General features: G+C 36.7%; 1 protein-coding gene across 1 annotated transcript in view; it reads right to left on the bottom strand.

The window, feature by feature from the left end:
* Positions 1 to 25,162, bottom strand: part of Ryr2 (ryanodine receptor 2) — a 548,210-nt gene that overhangs the window by 60,353 nt on the left and 462,695 nt on the right. Inside the window, exons 74-80 of the mRNA XM_051194750.1 lie at positions 23,904 to 24,038; positions 22,333 to 22,386; positions 21,207 to 21,319; positions 18,455 to 18,551; positions 15,742 to 15,845; positions 13,965 to 14,016; positions 8,504 to 8,557 (exon numbers count right to left, since the gene is read on the bottom strand). Of these exons, the coding sequence (XP_051050707.1) occupies positions 8,504 to 8,557; positions 13,965 to 14,016; positions 15,742 to 15,845; positions 18,455 to 18,551; positions 21,207 to 21,319; positions 22,333 to 22,386; positions 23,904 to 24,038 (609 nt within the window). The remainder of the gene's footprint in view (positions 1 to 8,503; positions 8,558 to 13,964; positions 14,017 to 15,741; positions 15,846 to 18,454; positions 18,552 to 21,206; positions 21,320 to 22,332; positions 22,387 to 23,903; positions 24,039 to 25,162) is intronic.

The raw sequence follows: 25,162 nt of genomic DNA, 5'->3' as shown, positions 1-25,162 counted from the left end.
CAATCTTCAGCCCATGAATCCAAACAAAGAACTCAGCTGAGTTGACTTTTTTCTTTGTATTTCCAAGATTCCAATAAGGTCTTCATGCGTTCCTCTTTAAATAGGACGAGAAAGCTGCTAAAATCTAAGCAAAGAGAAGTTTCCAGAAACCAAATTCTTCTTAAGAATGCCTCTCATCACTGGGTAATGTTCCAACATTTAGTGGTGTTCCCACTGCAAATATTCATTGGTATCTTTCAATACAAGGTGAGGTGGAATGTATCACAATTACTAGCAACTAAAAGATAAGATGAAAACTAGGAGATTGATTGGACAAAACACAAAGACAAAGGGGTTGAAGAGCAGAGGATACATTGGTTTATAAAGCAAACAAGTCCAAACATACTAAAGAAAACTACCACAATAAGTTAGAATCTTGTTCTCTTTTGCAGCTAATTGTATTGTTTTCCAGCTTTAGATTGGCCTTTTTATAGAACGGATTTATAGTTATTTAAAAACAACAACAACAAAAAAAAAACACTTAGAAGAATATAACTTTACTTAATGATATGTGCTTTCCAATTTCTTAACAACAAAAACTTGTATAGTATTTACCAATAAAAAATGATATGAAGATGGAAGTTTGTTGTAAACACAAAACCAGAAAATACTTAGTATATTATGCTTGACATATAGGGATTTGGAAGAAAATTTGAATGGATAGCACACAGAATTAGATAGTGTGACCCGGTGGTACCATGTAGGTGTGATCATAACTTGAAATATGGCAAGTGGTGTCTTCTGGTTTGTGTAGTGTATTGTGGAAGTATATTTAGTTACTTTCAGCACAAAGCCAAATGGGACTTCAGAATTGTAGTACTGTAAATAAATCATAATTATCGGATGTACATTTTAGTTCATTTGATATTGCCTGAACTTTCAAATGCTACAACAATTTCATAGAATCCCACATCTCTATGGGATGACCATAATTTCCATGGCTCTCTATTTAATAAAAACAGAAAAGAAAAAAAATATATGTCTTGATTCAAAGCATATTTGGCTGAAATAGAAGGTTAAGTCAAAATCTTACTAACTTAGTCAAACAAGAGAAACATCCAGCCTGAAGTTAATGGTTCGGCTAGTGTGCCGGAGACTCTGAGGGGAGATTTATGACACAGTGTTTTGTCAGTGTTTCCTTCCTCCAATATCATTTCTACTTGGATTTAGGGGTGAATGATGTTCCCCCTTGATTCAGCATTTCTAGAACCAATTTAGAACAAATGTTTAACAATACAACCAGCTCAGTTGGAACAGTTTCTAGCAGGTTTAGCCAATAGAATTTATTCTCTACCACAAAAAGCTCCATTAGTGGGCCATTAAAAACTAGGGAAAGAACTATTCTAAAGTCAAGACCAAATTGACAAGATTAAGCCAATGTGTCTTATCCTGAACACAGAACCTATTTAAAACTACCTTTATTTCCTATTTGCTTTTATTTAAAATGTCTTGAATACAGAAAGAATATAACCACACAATCCTTTCTCTACGACCAACCCTGACAAAAGGAGAAAATGTTGACCACTAAGAATATGAAACCATGGTTAGATCATGTGTGGTTTACCTTCATTGTTAACAGGATTTAGAAGACAAGCTCAAAGGCTTGTGTGTTTTTGGGAAGTTTACCAAAGGGTTTAATTACATTCAGGCAGGTTCTGAATGTAGACAACATCATCCATTGGTGAGGGAGTCTCAAACTGAATAAAAGAAGAAAATGAGCAGAGCACTAGCATTTATTTCCTTCTGCTTCCTGAGTACAGATGCAGTATGACCATCTGCCTTGTGCTCCTGCCCTTATGCCTACCCCTTCATGACCGACTGTGCCCTTCAACTGTGAGACAAAATGAACCCTTCCTTCCACAAGTTGCTCTTGTCAGAGTCAAGAGAAAACCTAATACAGATTGTGGAGGTATGAGATGCCACATTAATCTGTGACAAATAGGGAGTTAAAACACCTTTCAGCATTGAATGGCTCACAACTCATCACTTGATTTTTTTCTTTTAGAAACCATGACTGTATAACTCATTTTCATGGTTCTCAGTTCTCAAATATGGTGCTTAATTCTAAACTAGACTAATTCTAGACAAATAGTTGCTATCAGTGCACCTTTCAGTTCATAACTGAAGGTATCCATTTAGTTTAGAGAAGGAATTTTCTACAGATAACCTTAGGGATGCACACATTCCATCCATCCTTGCACTCACTTAGTATCTAGCCTCAGATGGCACACAGAGCCTTGTTACCTTGACAGATTGTTGAGGACATTTTTCATTATGTCACAACTTGTCCTCTGGAAATAAATTCCACTGAATCATTAACTAAAAACTTCTGTTTCTCTCTAAAGAAGACTTTATGTTTATTGATCTAATTAACAAGTTTTGAATTTTACATTGGCTCCTAGAAATCTTGTAATCAAATGTGCTGCTAGTCACAGCACACTAACAAGATCCTAGCATGGGTTTTGTTTGTGAATTAAATTTATTGTTAGAATTCTTTCCTCTGTGGTGTGTAATACTTTATCTCTCTGTCTTACTATATTACATATAATTACATGATATTTTAAGTGTCAAATGAGGAATGACAAGGTCACACATATATATACTCAAGTTATTTCCTATATATTTTACAGGGAAATACTTTTATTCATACCAATAGAAATTTGTTTTCTATTCAATCTTCTCTAAGTACTCAGATACAGAATAATAAAATTTCGCTACCTTGACCAAATATTTATGTGTTAGTTATTGTGAAACGGTCCTCAGAAATGAAAAAAAAAGTCATGTATGTACAAACAGAACCCCCAGAAAAAAAACAGATATGACCCTCAGACCTCCAGGATAAAGGTCTCCATTCTAAGAAGCGAGACTCAGAGCAGTGTGACCTGATAAAAGCCACCTAGCACCCAGATGAGCACTCAGGTCTTTGGCACTGTATAGCCACCAGTTCTGGCCTCACTCTGCTGTGAAAGTTCCTGTCCATGGACTTCTATGATTTTCTTTAGAGAAAGGAAAATGTATGAAACACAACAGTAACAACAAACCTTTGTAGAATTAGCCATACGATAGGCAATGTTTTGAGAGTCTTACATATACTGACTTACATACACTGCCTAAAATATCTGTGTATAGTAATATCTGTAATTTGTCCCATTTTGTAGACAGGGAGCTCGAGGCTTCAGCTCAAACATGGGTGTTTTGTCCAAATGTCTATAATCTCATTGACTCTATTCTTTCTTATTTACTGTACATAACTTGGTCAAGGAAAAGCTTCATTCAAGATTATTTTTAAAAGCTGGAACATGAAGTCAAATTACTGTAATGTGATTCTAACTTTAAGTACATTGCCTCTACACAGTGTGGAAAGGCTCTATATTCATAAAAATAAGTTTTATACAATGTAAAGTACTATGCTTCCCAGGAGCTTTCTCATATGAGGGCTAGCATCCCACATCCTCCTAATAACTCCTCTCTCAAAATCTTGGACTTGATTCTGAGCCCTGAAGGCTCTATAAGTGACTGTGATTATATTCTGGATGATGTCACTGCAAGTGTACATCAAGGAAACTCCTTCTTAATGGAGATAGTCAGGCTTCAGTACTGGGCTCCGGACAAGCTGGGTCTAGTCTAACATGGCACTGGCTTCCTGGGGGTTGGAAGAACCAGTGAATACCAGGTAGTATGGAGAAATTAACTTTTCTTACCAAAAATTGGAGATACTTATCTTTTCCCCCCATTCTTCAGCAGCCACTGTCCCATATTCACATGGCCTCTTTGGAGGTATCCCACCTCTAAACAGCAATGGCACTTTTCAGTAGCTATGGCTATTTCTTGTATTTTCTTTCTTCCTTCTATCATTTCTCCTTTTCTCTAACCCTTATGTCCCTGGAAATGTGACACACCCAACCCAAATGACATGTTAGCACACAAGATTGTGGTTTCTGTGTACCAGGAAACCTGAGCTACCGACACACTGTATAGGATCACTAGGTCAAAACATATAGATGAAGTTGGAAGACTGCATCCATGTTCCACCAAATTCCTCAGTCCTTGGCCCTCTAAGATTCATTTGAGATGTTTTAGTCTATATTCTAGCTTCCATGGTTGGAGGTTCAGATTTCCAAATTGCTTGATAAATGAATTGCTATAGATCAACATTTTTAAATAACATTTCTGTGTCTGACTCTTTGGGGTTTCATGGATTTTATTGCTGAATAAACCTACACAGAGTTCAAATTATGTAGTTACTCATGGCAGAACATCTTATATTCAATTCAGCTTTTCAAAACTTTAAAAAATGGAGTTCTTTAAAATTTGATCTTCAGAGGGTCCTAGCTATGTTATCACTGGGAAGTGCTATCTATTATCAGCCCATTATATAGTTGGCTCTAAACTGACTCCTCTATCCTTTTTGCCATGTTTTGAGCCATGAGATGGTTACTGATACAGGCACTGCATCACAAAAAGTACATCTTTAGTTAAATCTGAGGCACATTCATAAGAGAGCCTGCAAAACTCCCCAACTTACCAGAATGCCAGCTCAGCTACAGGTAAATGTAATACTTAAGACCCTCCAAAATGTTCCAAATCTGAATAATATTAATATTAATAGAACATCAGAGATACCTGAGAAAGTTTAAATCTGGATTGTAACTCAGAAAGAAATAGAAAAGGGGATGTAACTTACTTAGCATGTGAGAAAGGCAGCCAGAAGAGCAGTTGGTGGTCTATCCTCACCTACCATTCCACTGACACTAACAGGTTCTCAGTGGGTTATAAAACTGTATTTTAGAACCTTACTATCCCACAAAAATGTGCCTAGTGAATTATCTTTCCAAATGAAAGTTTCATTTTTAATCATGTGCACATGAGGACATAAGAGGGCATCATACACCCTGGAGCTGAAGTTACAAGTGGTCATGAACTGCCCTGTGTGGGTGCTGGGAACCTAACTTGAGTGAGTCCTCTACAGTTAAGAGGAGCAGAATGTCTTCTTAACCAATGAGCCTTCTCTCAAGCCCTAAAGTCATATTTTCAATGGCTTGATGAGAGCAGCAGAGCAGCCAGCCATCCGAATAATGTTTCCATGAAGTTTAATAAATATTCAGCTACAATAGTTGACTTGCTGAGTACCTAAAAACTTACTTCTCCCTTTTCAGTTAATGTTAGCCACTTTCTAACATTTAATTGCCTTTTAAAATTATGTTAATATTGAAGTACCCACAGGTCTCAAAAAGAATAATTAAGTTTGCTATTGTGGTGTTAGATGGGCAAAACCAACAGTTTTGTATTATACAGGAAGCAGGGAACTGATAGTTAAACTTGAGAGTTAAACCAGATGAGCTTTAGCAGAATCACACCAATAACACACACAGGTGAACAGAAAAGAAAACTGTTGGCAGTTTGGCTCCCATTTGCTATTTTGGGTAATTAAAAAAATACTTGAATTAAACATTGGGAAACTTTTACAATACCATATTTCTTAACATAGATATTTCTGGACTCTTTGTGATGTATTTACTAAATATGTTACAAAGCACTTGAGTAGAAACCATTACCAGTTTTAATAACCCATCAGGGACTAGAATAAAATTCATATCCCATACTTTTCGTTCTTTCTGAGCTCATGTAACATAATTTGTTCTATGTGTAATTGAAACTGTCAAATAATATTTCGTCAGTGGGACTTACAAGAAAAATTCCACAATTATATTTCAAAGAAATTGTCAACCAACCAGACATCACCATGTAAACAGTCTGATGGGTCACTAAATGGATAAGGAAAGCAATCGCCCAGTTGTTTGTTTAAACTCTTTTCCCCCATGTTTTGTTAGGCGCACACAGTCAACCTCAGAGTGAACGGTTCTCATAAGATGGATTACATATATCTTGGCTTTAAACTCTGAAAAATATAATAACACTTACTCATATAGCATGCATTTTGCAAAGAGCAGCATGTTACTGAATTAGGCATAAATTTCCCAAATCACAAAGAAATCATAAAACTACCAGTATGGAAGTGGAAATAACCAAACATGGCCTACTGTTTTACTTATGAATGTGTGGGGACTTCTGGGAACTTTAGAATTCAGTCTTGGGCTGAGCTGTCAGAGCTGCTGGCCCACTTCTCCTATTTGGGGATTAGCAATGAGGCCTCACTGTCAGATGAATTTGACCATCACTTTAAACCTTAAAGCAGCCTCTCTTTCTTTCTGTCCTAGCTCTGTGCTATAGCTGATGCTTCTCCCTGGCTTGGCCCACATCATATACTCTGAACATCACATTCATCATGTTAGCCCTTCTCAGGAACATCTCTTTCCAAAGCCTCTAAGTTGAGCCTGTGGAGCCACTATTATAAATATTGGAAGCTTACTTTGCTTTTAAGTATGTTGTCCACTATATGTCATGGATTGAAGCTGAATGTGATATTGTCATACAGTTGGATTTTTAAAGTTACAATGGTCTAGAAATGTAATAAAAAACAATATATTCCAGTCATCTACACATTGCAATTTGTTTCCTCTAAATAGATTCTTCACAACAGTCATTTAAAAAATAAAGCCACTAAGAGCATTGCCTCACCAGGATATTTATGACCAACTTTCCTGTAAAAATGGCCTCATGAAAATAAAATTCAAACTTCACAGAAAACATACAAAGTAAAAACATCTTGTAATTCTAGGTTAAAATGTCTTCTATTTGCAAAATTTCCAGGTGAAATCTTTAAAATGCCAAGAGGCAGTAACAGTCATCTAGAGTCCTTTTCTTTTAATGAAGTGCAAAAAATCAGTGTTGCAATTATGATACCTATACCCCAGGTACCAATCAAAGGACCAACAAAATGGGGGGGGGAGGTAAAGGAAAAGGCAACCTCACTAACCTCGCCAGTAATATCACATACCATGTCAGCTTTACATAGGGAAACAGTCAAAGGGATGAGGTCCAGGCCCTTCCTATACCAGACAGTCAGTCTCTAATTAAAAGTTTATCCACTGAACGGCTAAACTCATCCAGCACAGTATGCAGCTCAGAGTCAGCACGAAGGACACAATTTCAAATCATGAGTCATCTCAATGGCAAGAAAGATAAATGAAGGAAGGGATACTAAGCACTACAAACTCTCAAAATGATTCTGAAGATCTTTTCTTACAAAAGAGTCCAAGACTTTGGGTCTAATACAGGTAAATGCCACAAGAAACTGAAACTCGGACCCAGACAGATACACACATACACATGTCTTTACCTTGCTGCGTTGGGATCCTGTGACCTTAAGGAAGGATGAGGACAAGAAGCAAAATAGCAATAAACAGCTGCTCTGGAGACAATGGATAACCCGCAAAGGAAAACAGTATCATTTGCTGCTTATGGACTGTTCTAAGTCACCTGTCTCCTTATAGGAAGGATGGACTTAAGACTAGAACTCAAGTATGTTAGCAAGGATTGTATAGGAAATTTAGGACATTTTGCTCAGCCAGCAATAGTCATGGGTCATTTTCAAATTAGGTTGTTTGTTTTGTTTGCTTGTTTGTTTGTTTGTTTATTTTTAAATACACCGACTTTAATGCTTCAGAGATGGTCACATTGATTATTTCTGGAAGTGTCATGGAATAGTCTAAGTTCATTCCTGGGTTCTGTGCACTGTGTTTCCACCATGAATTAAGGACTCATTGCTGGCTACTCATATTTTTTCTAGACTTCTAGCTCAAAGTCCATATTTAATAGGAAGAATGAACTCTCTGTTTTCTTCTACTTTATTTTTCTTTCTTTAAAAAATACAGCAAATCAGAAAATAGTAGTTAACAACAGCTAGCTAGCCTCCCAAAGAAGCAAAAGTACACTATAAGCAAAATGGGGAATGAAATGAGCCTTTTTTGATGCTAATTAATATTAAGCAGTAACTCAAATCATAGGCAATGTTTAAAGGTTGAGAATGCTTGAGAAAATAATTATGAAATGGAATCTATCCTAGAAAAGATGTGCCTCTACTTCATGCAAGCAAACTGCACCATGGCAACCACTTACATATGTGTACTGAATGAGTGACCTGATTGGGCAGAAGTCAGGGGGCCAATTGATTCAGGAAAGAAAATATCCAAAACCAATGGAATCATTAAAAACTTGATGTCATGTTGCTCTTTGGTAAGTATTTTCCTCATGTGTCTATTGGCAATTACAGACCACAGCATCTCGGAGATGTGAGTAATTTGAAGTGGTCTTGTTTCTGTGGGCTGCCAGGTGCACTCATTCTGGACATATGGGCTTTACTGTAGTATTCAACTGCTCTGTGCTCTTTGCTCTTATCTTAGCAAACACTAGGACTCAGGTCTGTCCATCCAGCTCTCACATGCAGTTCCTGGACACAATAAGCTGCAATAAGCCATGAAGCAAGAAACATAAAAGTCCGTTATAAGCTATGAAACAATGTCTCCAAATGGAGAAGAGGTGATTCTAGAAAAATCCATCTTACTTCAAAGCTCTTCACTTCTTCTTCACCATCATCATCTTCCTCATCATGACAACTCTAATTTGAGAGAGAAGTAGAGAAGATTATGAAGAGGGAGAAAATGTAAGATGTTTGTTTAACCTGAACTCCAAGTGATTTGATTAATGTTTCATGAGCACTATTGTCACCCCAGACATAAAAAACTTTCATGACACCATCAATGAATTGGTGAGCTAAAAAAAATTATATTTTATTTATGAGATTTGCCTTTTGTAAAATTCAAAGAACAAACGGTCAATTTCACCCCCAACAGAGGTGACTATGTGGTTCATATGAAGGTTTTCCCACTTAACACACTACCTGCCTGTGCATTTAACTCATTCAAACCCAAGAGCAAACCTTAAATACAGGGAACCATCCTCACTTTTGTAGCCTGCCATTACATGCATAGTTAACATGGATGCTGTCACTGTTATTTAAAATTAACACAAAGCAGTATGCATTGATTACAGTAATATATTATATTAGCAAGATTCTTCTAATTCCTTTAAGTTCATTTATATCATACTTCACCTAAGGAAGGAAATAAATTTTTTAACAAGATTATTATTTATAAATCAAACATACACAACTTAACTATTCCATTCTACTAAGCCACCAGTATATTCTTAGCTAATTCTCATGATTCAGACTGCTGTAGGTTGAGGAGGCAGAAGGGAATGGTGTCAAGGAACAAGACTCCCACCCCAATGTGGATTTGAACACAGATTTACTCCTCTATAAACTCACACTAAAGCTCTCTACTGATGGGAGATATCATTCTATAAATATGTTTCTTGTATTGATTAGTGAATAAAGCACTGTTGGCCAAGAGGAAAGCAAGATAGGCAGGACTAGGAGACAAGGAGGAGAGAGGATGTAGGAGGGAGGAGATCCAAGATGGAGGACTGAGAGAGAAGAATGCCGGGGTCTCTCTCTGGTAAGGTAAGACCATGTGGAAGTACTTAGATTAATAGAAATGGGTGAATATTTAAGACAGAGCCAGACGATAAGAAACTGGTAACTGGCCTACAGCTTTATATCTAATACAGAGTCTCTGTGTGTTATTTGGGGCTAGTATGGCTGTGGGAGCAGACCAGAAGGGTGGGGGTGGGAGGGAACAACTCATAACATAATGGCGTCCAATCCGGACCAAAGAGCTTCAACTTAAACCTTAACAAAAGCTTAAGAAAGGGTTTTAGAAACAAAAGAACAGAGACAAGCAAGGCTTCTTGGTAGCAGCATTTTTCTCGGTTGGATTCTGTCTTGCTAGAGACAAGCAAAAATTTGCGTGGATCCTTTAAGGGAGGTTTCCTGACTCAGCATAAGTGGCAAAACACCACATGGCTTTTAAAGAGCTCTGCTAGCAACTGAGTGGTGTATACATAAGAGAGCTGGCAATGGCAGTGACCACATCTCCAAATCTGGCAACATGCTGCTGGATCGCAGCATAGATCAAGGCAGTGAGCACAGCTCTCAGTTCTGGCAGTAAAAGTACCTGGCGCCATCTTGGATAGACTGCAGCTAATACAGCTACGACTTTCATTTTAGCAATGTTGTTGTTTACAAGATAAAAGACTCATGGTCACAAAAAGATAAAGATTTACAGTAAGGACAGATTCACATTAAGAAAAAACGCTAAAGATTTACAGTGTGTTTTAAAATATACGTAGGCTTGGGAGAGAAAAAGAATAAAATGGTTTTAAAAAGACAGAGTAGCTGAGTATGGTGGCACATGCCTTTAATTCCAGCACTCGGGAGACAGAGGCAAACAGATCTCTGTGATTTCAAAGTAAACCTGGTGTACAGAGTTAATTCCAGGACAGATAAAAGTTACACAGAAAACCCTGTCTCAAAAATGAAAAAACAAAAATAAAAGAAATAGAGTAATTAAAAAAGTCACATAAAGATGGAAAGTACAGAGAGAATCTGGATACTGTACACATTTACATTGTCTATGTACCGTTTGACTGCTGAGGAAATAACATCTGTTAAAATAAATGCTGCTGGAACAACCCAATTTATATATTTTAAAAATACTTTGACTCCAAAATTTAAGTCTAAGGACAGGTTACTGGGGAAAAGGATTTCTATTTTTGCTTCCACAGAAAATGAAAAGCTGTGGATTCCTGTCAGACTAATGTGGTTTGATCAAGCCAGACCCCATGAAACAGAGTCCCAGGTGATCCAACATCAAAACAGCTTGGACAAAGCAGCCTTGCAGAATACAGCCAGGATTTCTGTGTCTTCTTAGGCTCCCCCATGACAGCACCCCCCACCAGCAGGAAGCAGTTTGGAAAGAACAATGCCCAAATTCCCAAATATTGTTTATAAATGTTTATTATCATTTAAATGGGGTTGGTTATAAATGGTTAATGATCACAACCAATTCTTTTAAAGATAAAAAGGGATTATGGTATAGATATGAATACTTTGTTTTGGAATGGATTTGCATTTATTGATACAATTTTGTGATATGTATATTTCTCCTCTTGTTTATGTATTGTGTTTATATAGCTCATTTAGAAATGTAATGTATAATTTAACAGATTATAGATAATTACCTATGATAGTGAAAACTTAGAGTTAAGTTAGTTAAGTTTTCTAGATATACAGAGATGTATTTGAGATGAATAGGCATTCTTCAAACCTTTCAAAGACCTACAGAATATGGCATTTTAAATGGTTTAGGGTTTTTCTTGACAATGAGACATAACTGCTCCTGGCAACACCACCTGTGTCAGAACAGAAGATGGACATCAAAGAAACTCGTTATAGAGTTTGCTTTCAATATGACAAGACTGGCCATTTGGACAAAATACTGCTCTTGTCTGGACTGTTTGACTTTATGCTGTATAAACTGGACATGCAGGACCTACAGAAAAGTGACCACTGATTCAAGATGGACATTTCTACAGAGTTCCTGCTTCATGGAAGTGTCTGCCAGACAGTCTCCAGGACACAGAGAAAAGTGACTGACAAACTGCCAATACAAGAAGACAGTTTAAAGTTTCCTACTTTGCTGAGGAGTCTGCCAGACACACTATGGCCTGTGGGCTGAAGATGGAACATTACAGAAGAACTTCAGGTGACTGACAAGGCAAGATGTCTCTGTCATTTCTAGAATTTATATACTATCCTTCTGTGGTCTTTGAAGGAGTTGAAGACAGATAGTTATGGTTATAGTTTTCCTTAGTTATAATTAAAGATAAGTTACATATAGGACTTTAGACTCATAAAGATAGAATAGATGATGGAATATTTTCTTAAATTTTGCTAAATGTTAATGGACTAAATATTGTTAACTGTGATTATTATTTGATAACTGTTGCGCAATATATTTTGCTATGTTAAGGTTAAAACCCTTTTTTTTTAAATTTAGACAGAAAAGAGGGGATGATTGGAGATGCCATTATGTATATATGTTTTTCATACTGGTTAATGAATAAAGCACTGTTGGCCAATAGGAAACCAAGATAGGCGGGACTAGGCAACAAGTAGAAGAGAGGAAGTAGTAGGGAGGAAATCCAAGATGGAGGATAGAGAGAAGAATGTCAGCCCCTCTCTCCAGTAAGATAAGACCATGTGGAAGTACTTAGATTAATAGAAATGGGTTAATACTTAAGACAGAGCTAGCTGATAAGAAACTAGTAACTGGCCAACAGCATTATATCAAATACAGAGTCTGTGTGTTATTTGGGGCCGGCATGGTGGTGGGACCTGACTGGTCGGCAGGAAAAACCTTTCTCCTAACACTCTACTTTTCTTGTTTTCTAACCATCTCTTAGTGTCTCTCTGCTCTTTAAGACAAGATCATAAGCTTGCATCTGATGCCTTCCTCTCTGGAGTGAGATCACTAACACTTACATCTTTGTTGCTATCTAATTCTGATGAATTGGGAGAGTGTACTTAGAAGGCAACCTGAGATACTAGACTCAAGATATGCTTGTCCAGTTATCTGTTTAAAGTCTTACACTATTTACTGTTATTGCTGCTATGATCAAATATCTGACAGAAGCTGCTTAAGGGGTATATTTGAGCTCAAGTGTGTGAAGATTAAGATGATGGGACTGATTCTGCCCATGGCAGTACAAGTATGAAGCTGCTAGTTACATCATAGCAAAAGACAGACAGCAAGAAAGCTTGTGCAGGAAGCAGGCCAGCTGATAATCTTCCAAGGAAAGCCCCTCAGTGACCTACCTCTACTATTCATGCCCTCTACCCAGAAGATTTCACAGCCCTATCAAAAAAGCAATACTTTCTAAGTACTAAGAGTTGAATCATATGTCTGTAGATTACCTTTCTTATCAGACTGTAATACATCTCCATCTGAAACTCTCATAGTCATCTTTAACATGTCTAGGATTTGTTCTGTCATTTTCCCTCTTCACTCAACACATGTGATTATTCTGGGGCTCTCCGGTCTATAAAGTGCCCAAGGTTGAAATTTCAGAAAAAATGGGACTCCTGTTTTATATGTATCTTTTCTTACTGAGACAAATGTAATAATGGCAAATACTGCTACTGTATTTGATAATAGCTCCCCTATAGCTAAAGACTCCCAAGAAACCTCACCGTAGCCTAAGTAGGCTGTCCACAATACCCCCAATAGTTCCTCTACCATTTAATTACCAGGTTTTACATTTTTATTTAGATGTATGAGTGTGCATTTACATGTGGTATAACATATTATGCAGGTATCCCTGGAGACCAGAAGAATTTTGTTGGAGCTTGAGTTACAGGCAGTTGTGAATCACCAGAGGTAGGTGCTGGGCACTGGACTCCAGAATTCAGCAAGAACGGCAAGTGCCCTTAACTATGGAACAATCTCTATAACACCTGATTAGCAATTCTAATATAACTGTTTCAACTTTTTAAAGACTTTACCTTTCATTTACATGTGTGTGTGTAGGAATATATGCATATGTGCATGCAGATGCTAGAGAGGGCAGAAGTGAGTGCTAGACCCTCTAAAGCTAGAGTTGCAGGTGGTTGTGAGTTGCCTGATAGATATGGGGACTGGGGACTGAACTCAGGACCCCTGGTAGTACAGCAAGTGAGCTTAACGGCTGAGCCATCTCTCCAGCCCCTTATTTCACTCCTGTTGCCCCCTTCAGGTGTTAATCTCTACAAGTAAAATATGTAAAAGTTTTTTTCCCTCTTTCATTATGTTGTTTCCAGGACCTTGACATCTAAAGAATGTGAGCTAAATGAAAGAATGCATGGAAAACTAGTTAATTCTCCATTCATAAAGTGCTAAACAGCAAACAATCTTGGACTATCCAGGAAGCCAGAGCAGAAATTTCTGAAATCAGTGCAATGTTGGGATCTACACACTTTATGTTTCTAAGATTTCACAATATCTTTCATGTAGACTCTTACCCTCTGACAAATAAAAATAGTTTAGTTTTATTAAATATTAAAATCAAGAAAGATTTATATTTACCTTTGCCATAATATCTGCATATGCCATATATAGAAAATCTTCCTCCAGTTTGCTGTGAAACCAAGGGGGGGAGATCAAATCTTAAGTATGTAGAGAAGTATCATATATAGAGAAATCATTCCTATACAAACTAACAACTGGTTTAAACACATATTATTTTCTTTTACAATTAAATGAACACAAAATTTGTGCAACAGTAAGCATTCAAAAGCAAACAATTTACAGACCAAAGACCACCAAGAGCTTACAGCAGAGTCCTTCAAGTGTGGTAACAAAGCTGGTCTATTATATGCATGCAAATGTACATAAATGAAGTAACTAATTTTCTTCAAACTACAAAATGTGAAGAAGAAAACAAAAGCAAATGTAAGTGGCACTGAGCTTTTGACAGGAGAATTACATTTGACATCTAATGAAAGACTCAGCAAGTTAAAATGCCATAGTCAAAAATAGTAAGATGAATAGCACAATGACTTGAAATTCAGAACAGGACAAAATATGTTCACTATGCTTTTACTAAAGAAATAGGAAACTATTACTATGTGAACAACTAAGTTTCTATCAAGAATGACTAACATATACAAACTTGTTATAGTAGGTCCCAACTTCACTTCTGAGAAATACCTCATTACCTGACAAGGCCAGATAAATAGTTGTTCTATGCTTATAGGATGAGATGGTTTTGTTAGTGGGGAATAATAAGAGAGAAAACATAAGTGAAAGGATGGACCACATTCAGTGTTAGGAAAGAGAAATACAGATTGCTGTGGTATGCAAAAAGACCACATTGTGCTTTTGGATCTGTGTCTGGAGAGAGGGGTTAAGACCTGGGACCAAGGGTAGGAAATCACCCAAAGTATCTATAACCTCTACCATGTCCCTCCCACAGAGCCAACACCCTTCAGTGCCCCCAGTAGGGAGAAGGAGCCAAGGCATCTTCATTGAAGCTTCTGAGGTGGAATTTGTCATGCGACTCTACAGGAATTTGCTCTCTGAAGTTTCAGTGAATTGTAGGAGTGAAGGCAAGAAAAGTGGGCAGATCTGAGAGATGCTACCAAATACCTCACCTAATGGCTTCCTAAGCCTCATTTAAGTGGACAATACACTTTAAAGGGATGCTGAGGGTCACCTTCATTAGTTTTCATGGATATTGATTTCTATGAGTTATTTTGTTTTATTTATAATGACAATATTTGATAAAAGAAAACATTTTGTAAGATTAAGATTCAACAAAATAAGGCTAATAGAGTTAAGAAAACCTAGAATTCCTTGTTACTTTTTTGTGGGAGGAGATGTGTATATTTGATAACACATATGCATGTATGGGTGTGTATGTGGAGTTCAGCGATCAACTTCAGGTGTCATCATTTCTTAGAAGCCATCCACTTCAATTTTTGAGACAGGGTCTCTCGTTAAACCTGCAGCTCACTGAGTAGACCAGGTTTGCTGGACAATGAACCCCAGGAATCAGACTGTTTCTCCTTTCATATACACAATACTATGTCTGGCTTTTTTATGTGAGTTATAGGATAGATAGAACTCAGGTCCTTATGACTATAAGGCAACACTTTACTGACTGAATCATCTTCCCAGATCCTCACTGGTAGGGTTTAAAGACTATCCCCACCACCAAATGAATGGATAGCAATCTATGGGTTTATGTCAGACAAATCCAAGAACAGATGTAACTGAGCCATAAATAATTGACAGACAAGACATAAATGGGGATTTCTTTATCAGTGTCTTCTAGGTCTGCTATTAATCTTCCCCACCATACCATTTCTCTGTTAAAGCCGTGCGGCTGAATAGAAGAATGAGTTGATGGAGAGGATCAACTCTTTTCATGGCTTCATCTTCTTCTGGAGGTTCAGTGCCTGGTTTCTGAAAGAAAAAAAAAAAAGAACAGACAACTATAAAATTTCTAACATTTCTCATTTAATACAAATATTTTAGAGCAGCATTGTTGCTTATGTCTACAATCCCAGCTCTTGAGAGACAGAAGCAGGGAGGTCAGGGGGATTGTAAACTCAAAGCCAGCATGTGCTACTTGTTTCAATAACTAAAAACAAAAACAAAGAAAATGTAAGTGTTCACACAAATCCATGAGCAATAGGAAGGATGTATGTTAGTTGTGTGCATGCATGTATAAGTGTACTTTGCATAATACATGATTTGTAATGTATTACTAATGGATACGTGAGTACAAGTATGCATGTATGGGTGTGTGGAGGTCAGAGGTCAACCTCAGATGTCATCATTTCTTAGAAGCCTTCCACTTTGGTTTTTGAGATAGGGCCTATCATTGAGCCTGCAGCTCACTGAATAGGATAGGTCTGCTGGTCAGTGAACCACAGGAATCAGCATATGATATGTATGTGTATGAATACACATATGCACATGTATGTGCTTTGTGTTCATACAGATATGAATCTAACATGCATGCTGATTGCAGTTCTTGTGTAAAGCAGAAGAAGCATTTAACAATTTGATCAAAAAACAGTTGAACAAGGATAATCCACAAAATTTAAAAAGAAGACACTACTCTTCCCAGCAAAACTTAAAACTAGCAGAAAGGATATTGGGTACAGAGGGGAGTTCACCTTCAGAAAGGGCAAAACAAAATTTTATAATAAAATGTCACATCATTTATGGCAATTAAGTCTACCAACAATATTTATCACATAAAATACTTTCTTGACTTAAAGAAAGAAATGATAGATGAAAAACACAAAATGAATTAATGACTGAGTGTGTACACATATTTCATTCTTATTTACTTTTAAAACAAAAAATGATGTTGGATAAAACTTCATCATTGATAAAGAATAAAACTTCATCACTGAGAAAAATTATTAAACAGTTTTGTTGCCTGCAGAATTGATTGATCCTGGTTTTACTGAATAACTTAATAGATTTTATGTCTCCACAGATATTCTTTCCCATTCAGCCTGATTTTCTTTCTATATTAAAGGAGTGGGTTAAGAATCTTGATATGATTAATAGTCAAAATGGTATGAGATATCTAAATATCTAATAATCTATGGTTATTTTGAGTGTAAAGCCAAGTAAAATTCATTAAAAAAAAACAGTAATAGGTTTAGGGGTGGAGCTCAGTTGGTAGAGTTCTGTCCTAGCACACAAGAGACCCTGGGATGGATCCCCAGCACAGCATAAACAAGGTCTTGTAACCTAAGCATAGAATCTCAAAACTCATGAGAGTGGAAACAGAACTCCTAATTAGGAGTTCAGGGCTATCTTTGGCTATGTAGTGAGTAAAGAGTAGAGAGTAGAGAGTTAAAAGCCAATTTGCATAACATTGCCTGTTTAAAAGAGATGGGAAGGGCAATCAGAGTTAGGATTTTAGATATTGTATTATCCTGACAATCTATAATTAAAAAGTGATTTCAATATGAGAGATCTCTAACTTGGAAATCTTTGTTTTAATAAAAAAATTAATTTTTTTAATTTAAAAAAGAAGGGTTTTAACCTTAGCATGGCAAAATATATCACACAACAGTTATCAAATAAGAATCACAGTTATCAATATTTAGTTCATTAACACTTAGTAAGATTTAAAGAAAATATTCTATCTTTTATCCATCTTTGTGAGTCTAAAGTCTTATTTGTAACTTAACTTGGAAATCTTAACATCTCCAGCAACTCCACAGACTCCTGAGGGACCTTTGCTTTAAATTCAGTTGGAAAGATGGTTTAAAACTGTAGCTTAGTGGCCGAGCATTGGTGGCACATGGCTTTAGTCCCAGCACTTGTCAGGCAGAGGCAGGCGAATCTCTGCGTCTACTCCACTTATGAGAAATGCCTCATTATCTGACTAGGCCAGAAATACAGCTGCTCTATGCTTATAGGATGAGGTGGTTTTGTTAGTGGGGAATAATAAGAGACAGAAAAGGTGAGTGAAAGGATGGACCACATTTGATGTTAGGAAAGAGAGATTCAGATTGTTATAGTATGCAAAGAGACCACATTGTGTTTGAGGATCTGTGAGAGGATCCATGTGGACATGCATCTTCTGACTTAGGATGTGAGAGAAGACCTATGGGACGTGCAGCCTCTGACTGAGGGTGTGTGAGGAGACCTGTGTAGATGTGCATCCTCTGATCTAGGACCTGTGATAGGACCCATGTGGATCCTTTTGAAATTCAGCAACAGTTTGTTAGAATTCATCTTACTTTGTGTGGATAATTTCTTTTAGATTTTTATCTTGGCTTCATGTGGAAAGGGCTTTGAGCAAGAATTTAAGAGACTAACTGATGCACATTTAATTAACAAAATAACTCATGTTTTTCATTTTATATTCTGAATTATTTGATATTTATAGCTATATATTTTGGAAAATAAAAGAAGAAAATTTTATCATAAACAGTAAATATGGCAACAGCTGAAATTACAAAGTTTCCTAAGGTCAGTGTACAATGTAGTGATTTTCTTTCAATCCTCTTCCATTTTGTAGCCCCATTAAAAATACTTACTGCTAAATCTTCAATCAATTTATCCTCAAAGTAATGCTCCTCCGTTTCAATCCAAGACTTTTCATATCCCTGAAGAAAGAGATTGACAGCCCGATGCCTAAAAGATAAACATAACGTTAAAGAAAGTGATTTTAAATTTGAACAAGAATACAATTGTATTATCAAATTATCCATGTACTAAGATATAAAATAATAATAAATGTCCTATTACAGATTCTTTTCTTCACAGACAATGCCTGTGTCAAATAAAGGCAGGTTCCTCAGCTCACATATTGACTGTGGGTTTAGTACCACTTTAGACATTTCTAAGCTCTGTAACATGTTAAACTTCCAATTTTCACAATTCTTATACATGCAACAAGAATAATTGTATCTACATTTCAATCTTATAAGACTTAAAGGGAGATGAATGGCAGGAAAGTATATTAGGTCGATGTAAGTTAAATAGTGGTATTTTCTGCTGGTATTCCCGATAGGTAATATAAGCCAACAGAAGAATTAGCCTATATTCAAATTAACTCAAACATAGGCAATGTTCACTCTAGAGTGGGATTATTAAGTGAACTTTCTACAACTGTATGAATGAAGATGAAATCTTGGAGTACTGATTTTTAAAAGTGTCCACCTAAAGTTGAAGAGGTGGCTCTGTGGTGTGTACTTGCTGCTTTTCAAGAGGACACAAGCTTTGTTCCCAGCACCATCAGCAGGTGGCTCATGACCACCTGTAACTCCACATCTAGGAGGCTACTGCCCTCTTCTGGCCTCTGTGGTTACTGAATGCATACATAACAACACACACAAACACACACACACGCACACACACACACACACACACACACATGCACACGCACACACACAAAATTAAAAATAAATTTCAAAAAATGTTTGCCTATGAAATACAAAATAATAGTGAAGACTAGAAGAGTCAGTGACACTCATCTAATGCTAATGAGAGAAATAGGTAAGATTTAAGTGAGAAAGAACAGAAGAATAATAAGTGGATATCAAGTAACAGATTGACATTGTTTGAGGGAAACCTTCATTCAACAATAACAGAGGTACATTAGGAAAACATGAGGCTTAATGGGCATATGGGTTTAATAAAAGCCTTGGAAACAGGAGAGGAACTAACAACATGTTTGGAAACATTAGAAATCACTGTAAATCCCCCCCCCCTGTGAGAATAGCAAGCCAAAGGATGTATTCAAATGTTTGAAGGACATGCACACTGCTTTTAGACTTTTAAACAGAAAATATGTTCAGCCCTCAGGGAAATTCAGATTTACTCAGCTCAGCTCAGATGCTCCTGAAATGGTTTAAATGATGTCTTTGTAAGATCAATCCTTTCTTCAATATGTTAGAAATTCAATGAATGGCAAGGCACTGGTTTCTGTGCTGAGTTAGGAAAATAGAAACTTAAAATTATATTGGACCTTAAAGTTGGAATCAGAGAGGCAAGAAGCCTGACTATTGTAGCACAATGTACCAACCAGAAGTTGTAACCTTGCTGTATAAACATACAGAAGGAGGGAGCTGACTTCTAAGGAGATCAGAGATGTTCCAAAAAGAAATAGTTGTAGCCAGGCATTGGTGGAGCATGCCTTTAATCCCAGCACTAAGAAGATAGAGGCAGATGGATCTCTGTGAGTCTGAGGCTAGCCTGATCTACAGAGCAAGTTCCAGGATAGGCTCCAAAGCAATACAGAGAAACCCAGTCTCAAAAAACAGAGAGAGAGAAAGAGAGAGTTGAGCTGAGCCCTGTTTATAAGGCATAGATGTGTAGATGTTATGGCTTGAATGAGAAATATCCCACATAGTCTCAGGCCTTTAGATACTTGCCTCTAGTTGGTAGAGTGGTTTGGGGAGATGTAGCCTTGTTGGAGGAACTTGTTATTGGAGTTTAAAGACTCACACCATGTCCAATTTGCTCTCTGCTTTGCACTTGCAATTCAAGATATAAGATCTCAGCTTGCTACTCCATCTTCCACATCTATGACTCCTCTACATAATGGACTCTTACACCTCTAGAACCTTAAGCCCACATAAACTCTTTGGTCTATAAGTTGCCTTTAGTCTTGGTATTTTATCGCATTAATAGAAAAGTAACCAATACATTAGGGATATGTTTACTTGCAGAAAGTTAAGAGTAGCAAAGGGCCCAGTATCTTAGGAGAATACCCAGGAAGCTACAGCAGGTCATCAAGCCAGACTTGAATTATATCTCTATTAACAAGTAATTGTTTCAATTCTAAGAGAATAGTGATGGGTCTGTTGTGTTCATTTTGACATTCCTGTAAGTCAGGAGAATATCTCTTCTTTTCTTTGTATGAGAACAATTATCCAAACAACAGCCATGGCTGGCATCTCTGTGATGCACATACTGATGAGCACTTAGTGAATATTAGTTCTTCAGTCTATCTTTGTGCTTTATGGGGCCAGTCCTACCTCAGAAGGGGAAACCATAGTAAAGTAATCAACTTGAACAATGCTATGCGATACAGAAACTGAAGTTGAAATCTAAGCCACTTCAAAGAATGCTTCCAGTCACAATACGTGTCCTTCCCTATGTGAGCAGATATTCATCAACATAAATCATTTTTAAATGATAGGACAAAATCATTCAACAGAGGAAAACAAACTGATGAGTTTAAGGTCCAATAACTCTCTCCTATTCAACCCCTAGATAGATTATCATTGTCACCCACTATTTAAAGAAGAAAATCAATCTCTTAAACATTTAAAAAATTCTAACCTTGGCAGATTGTACAAGGGTGCCATCCGGAAGCAGGCAACAACAGCTCTTTTTCTCTGCTTAGAGAGTAGTTTGTGCCACACAGCCTTCTTTGATCTCTGAGGATGTTCCACCTGAGGTAGAATGCCACAAATAAACATACATTTACAGACTCAATATACCCTCAAGAGTCTGATAGTCATCAGCCGCATCTTTCAAATTTATTTCAAATTGCCTTAGAATTATTTTGGTTAAGTTTATATCCTGAAAGTTACCCAAAGTTAAATTTGAGGTGGTACTTAGTAAAAGTTGCCCATTTTCAAAATAACCTAGCTCGCAAGTCTTGTTATCTTTAAAATCAAAGAAACAGAAAAGCATTCTACATAAAATCACTTTGCATCATTTTCAAAATTTAAGTACTTTAAGTTTATTTTAGAAACAATCTCATGCATATGCATGTATATTTATACACAGGTGCACATATACACATATGAACAGGCAGGCATATGGAGGCCAGTGAACAGCCTTACGTGTCATTCCTCAATGGCCATCTACCTTGTTTTTGTTTGTTTGTTTGTTTTGTTTTGTTTTTTGAGACAAGGTCTCTCACTGGCCTAGAATTTAGCAACGAGGATAGGTTGGCTGGCCAGCGAGTCCCAGAGATCTTGCTATCTCTGTCTTCCTAGTGCTGGAATTACATATTACCAGGCTTAGCTTTATATGTAAGTTCTGAGGATAAAACTCAGGCCATTACATTTTTCTTTTTGGGTTATTTTGCTTTGTTATAGAAATGCACTCACATATCCATTGAAATTACTTTTATTATAAGTATGGTAACCACAAATACATATAGTGTTAATGGAAAGCCTACTGTTCTTTAATAAAAGAAGATAACAAGACTTTGTAAACTCACTACCAGGAGGAAACAGAGGATTTATTATTACAAATGTACGAAAATATTTTTGTTAGATAAGATAAATAAGAATTCAAAGGTTACAAGAAATGATGCAAATAGGCTATTTATTTGAATAGTGATGCTTGAAACTTCAAGAGAAAAAAAAGGGGGATTAATCATAAGTATTAGAAAGAAGATAAATTTCCAGTATGGTTTTGTCAATTAATTAGTATTCTCCAGGCAACAGAGCACTGTACTTCCCAGACTGAAATATCTCCGGCCAGTATACTCAGTATACTTAGATTTCTGGAAAAAATGAAAATGTTATGTTAGCCCAAAGTAAACCCAAATATATTATGCTTTGCAGTAAATGCTCAGAATATGAAAAGAACAATTCCTGTAAACATTGAGCCATTGCAGACATTTTAACAGGGTCTAACTGACAAGCAGTTATTTCTTTGTCTCTCTGTCCTCCATAAGATCAATATAGTGATCTAGCAGATGTCCACTTCAATTGTCTTTTTGATGGGAAGAATAAACCCTTATTGAGGATAGTGTAGATTCAAACAGAATCAAGAGCTGAGTTGTCCAATGAGATCCCATGTATCCCAATATAAAATTCCACTTTGGGGTCTGAGACTTTAAGGGAACAGTTTTGATAAGTACACGACATTCTGTTGAATTTTAAGTATTTGTTTTTTGTGTGTTGAATACATGTGAATGTATAGATGCTCACATAAATATGATTGTGAGCAGAGGGCAAAGGGTAGTGTAAAGTATTTTTACCCCTCTCCACCTTAACATTTGAGTAAGGATCTCTCATTGAACTTATAGGTCAGAGGACCTCAGAGAGGCTGCCTAAACAGTGAGTCCTCAGGACCTTCCTCTCTGTGTTCCATCCCAGTGCTGTGGTTCCAGATAAGTGCCACCATGTTCATTCAGCCTTTACATGGATGCTGGGATCTGAACTCAGGTCTTTATGCTTGAGCAGCAAGCATTTTACTTGCTAGACCATCTCCCCAGCCCTCTAATGGTATTGACTAGATATCACGCTTAAAAGAGAACATGTTTATGTGTGTTTAGTATAATCTTAATTAAATGGATCTAAACTTTATACAAGCAGATTCAGATATGTTTATGGAAACCAGACTATTGCCTGGATACATGTATTTTGTAAAAGATTGTTTTTAATATAATATAAACATACAATATGACCTTTAAGTGAGAGTGTCTCAAGTAATTATTGATTTGAAAATTCTTGAACTATGGGAACAAAATAAATAAAACACAAAAAAGTGGGTGTTTAAGAAGGAGATGACTGAATACTGACACAAAAATATTTTCCTAACTTGGAGTTTTACTGTCAATGTATTACTCATCTATAAATATAATTTGTTCTTTAGCTCAGAGAGAAATTGATCAAAAAATCTCTCATAAAACCAAAGATAAAGCAAGTAAAAGAGAAAACACTTCAGATATTAAACCAGTAAAAGACTAAAACATCCCAGACATATTTTATGTGAAGTGTTAAAATGATATAAAAATAAAGCATTTCCAATTTGGTATAACTCTGTTATACTTTGTTAGAAAGGTTTAGAATAAAGTCTATACTATTACCAATCTATAGAATTTTTGAAAAATCTAAAAAAAAAGTATAATAAAATTGAAGGCCTTAATCTCCTGAAACATATTATCTACAAATGTCTCAATTCTAATGAATATTTTAGATACATATAGGTGTTGGAGAACCACACTTAAAAATAATGAACATTTTAAAAATACTTTGCGTGACAATTATGATTGAATTAACACAAAAACCTGACCTGTTCAAGATGAAAAAGTACATTTGCTATATCCAGGACACGTTCCACTGTCCTCTCTGGGTCTGAGGTGTCTTCTGTCCTGTTTGGCAAGTCTTTATAGAGAGCCATTTGCCACCTGATTGCAGGATCTTCCAACTGTGGGGAATAAAATACAAGGTGGCAGCTGAAGAGATGAGGTATCCAGCATGATCATTCTATGGCCACTAAGCACACACAGAAGAGTGTTCAAGCACTCACAGAATTACCGGCACTTAAGAGAAGACTGGGGAGCTTCTGGACTGTATGACAACTCCTTTAGTAAGATGCTGCTATATTACCAAAGCTTGTTGAGTAGATTTAAGAAGGGGATACACAAATAGACAAGTGGATAAGGAAATGGGAAGGTTAGATTTGCTTGACTGCTGTAAGCATTTTTCTGTGTCTATGTATATCTACATTTTATGATGCATATCTTAAATTTATCACTAAAAAAAGTAAGCAAGTGCAATTCAGCAATCAGAAAAGTAAAACCTCATATACTCATGAAATTCTCATGTAGTAGAGAGGATTGGAATTACACTATTGTGTATCATTTTAATCAGTGTTATGTGATCTCCTATGTGGGTGATTGGGAATATTTCCCTAGGGTAGTTAAAATGTGATTAGGGGGTAAAAAAAATACTGGGAAACCAGGATAGATAACACCAGCCTTGGTGTTTTGGAGATCTGAAAATTCTTGAAGCCACAAGAGACCCTTTGTATTGATTGGGAAAGTCATCAGTCAGCAGCACAGCACTAGGAAACCATAGCCTAGAGGTCCTGGAACCTCCCAGGACTGTGTTTTTGACACCTTCATATGAAGTATTAGCAAGACATCCAAGCATTTTTCCTGAGACAGAATCTCAGAGAACAACAGTGAAAATTATTGCATCTCCAGTAAATCATAAATGATACTTGTCTATGAAACCTAAAATCTTCTTAGATGATTGAGATCAAGTACTGAAGCAAGGAATAGAATTGAAATTTCAAGATTCAGCTGGAAGGCCAGGTAGCCTGCCCACAGATCGTCTCTATTTTCTCTGTTCCATCAGCAGACCCAGTTCCTAGGCTCATCCCCAGTGCTGCACCTGAACACCAGCTTCAGCCTTCCTTTCCTCCTGTCCACACGTTCTATTTATTCCACAGACCATCTCCTCCTGTCCTCCCACTTTCATTGCCCATTCTTGGGTCCCAGGCCCCAACATAGATATTATACTCCTTGTTCAAACACAGACCACACC

This window comes from Phodopus roborovskii, unplaced genomic scaffold, assembly GCF_943737965.1.
Source record: "Phodopus roborovskii unplaced genomic scaffold, PHOROB, whole genome shotgun sequence".
Classification (NCBI taxonomy): domain Eukaryota; kingdom Metazoa; phylum Chordata; class Mammalia; order Rodentia; family Cricetidae; genus Phodopus; species Phodopus roborovskii.
This window is presented reverse-complemented; position numbering and strand designations above follow the sequence as displayed.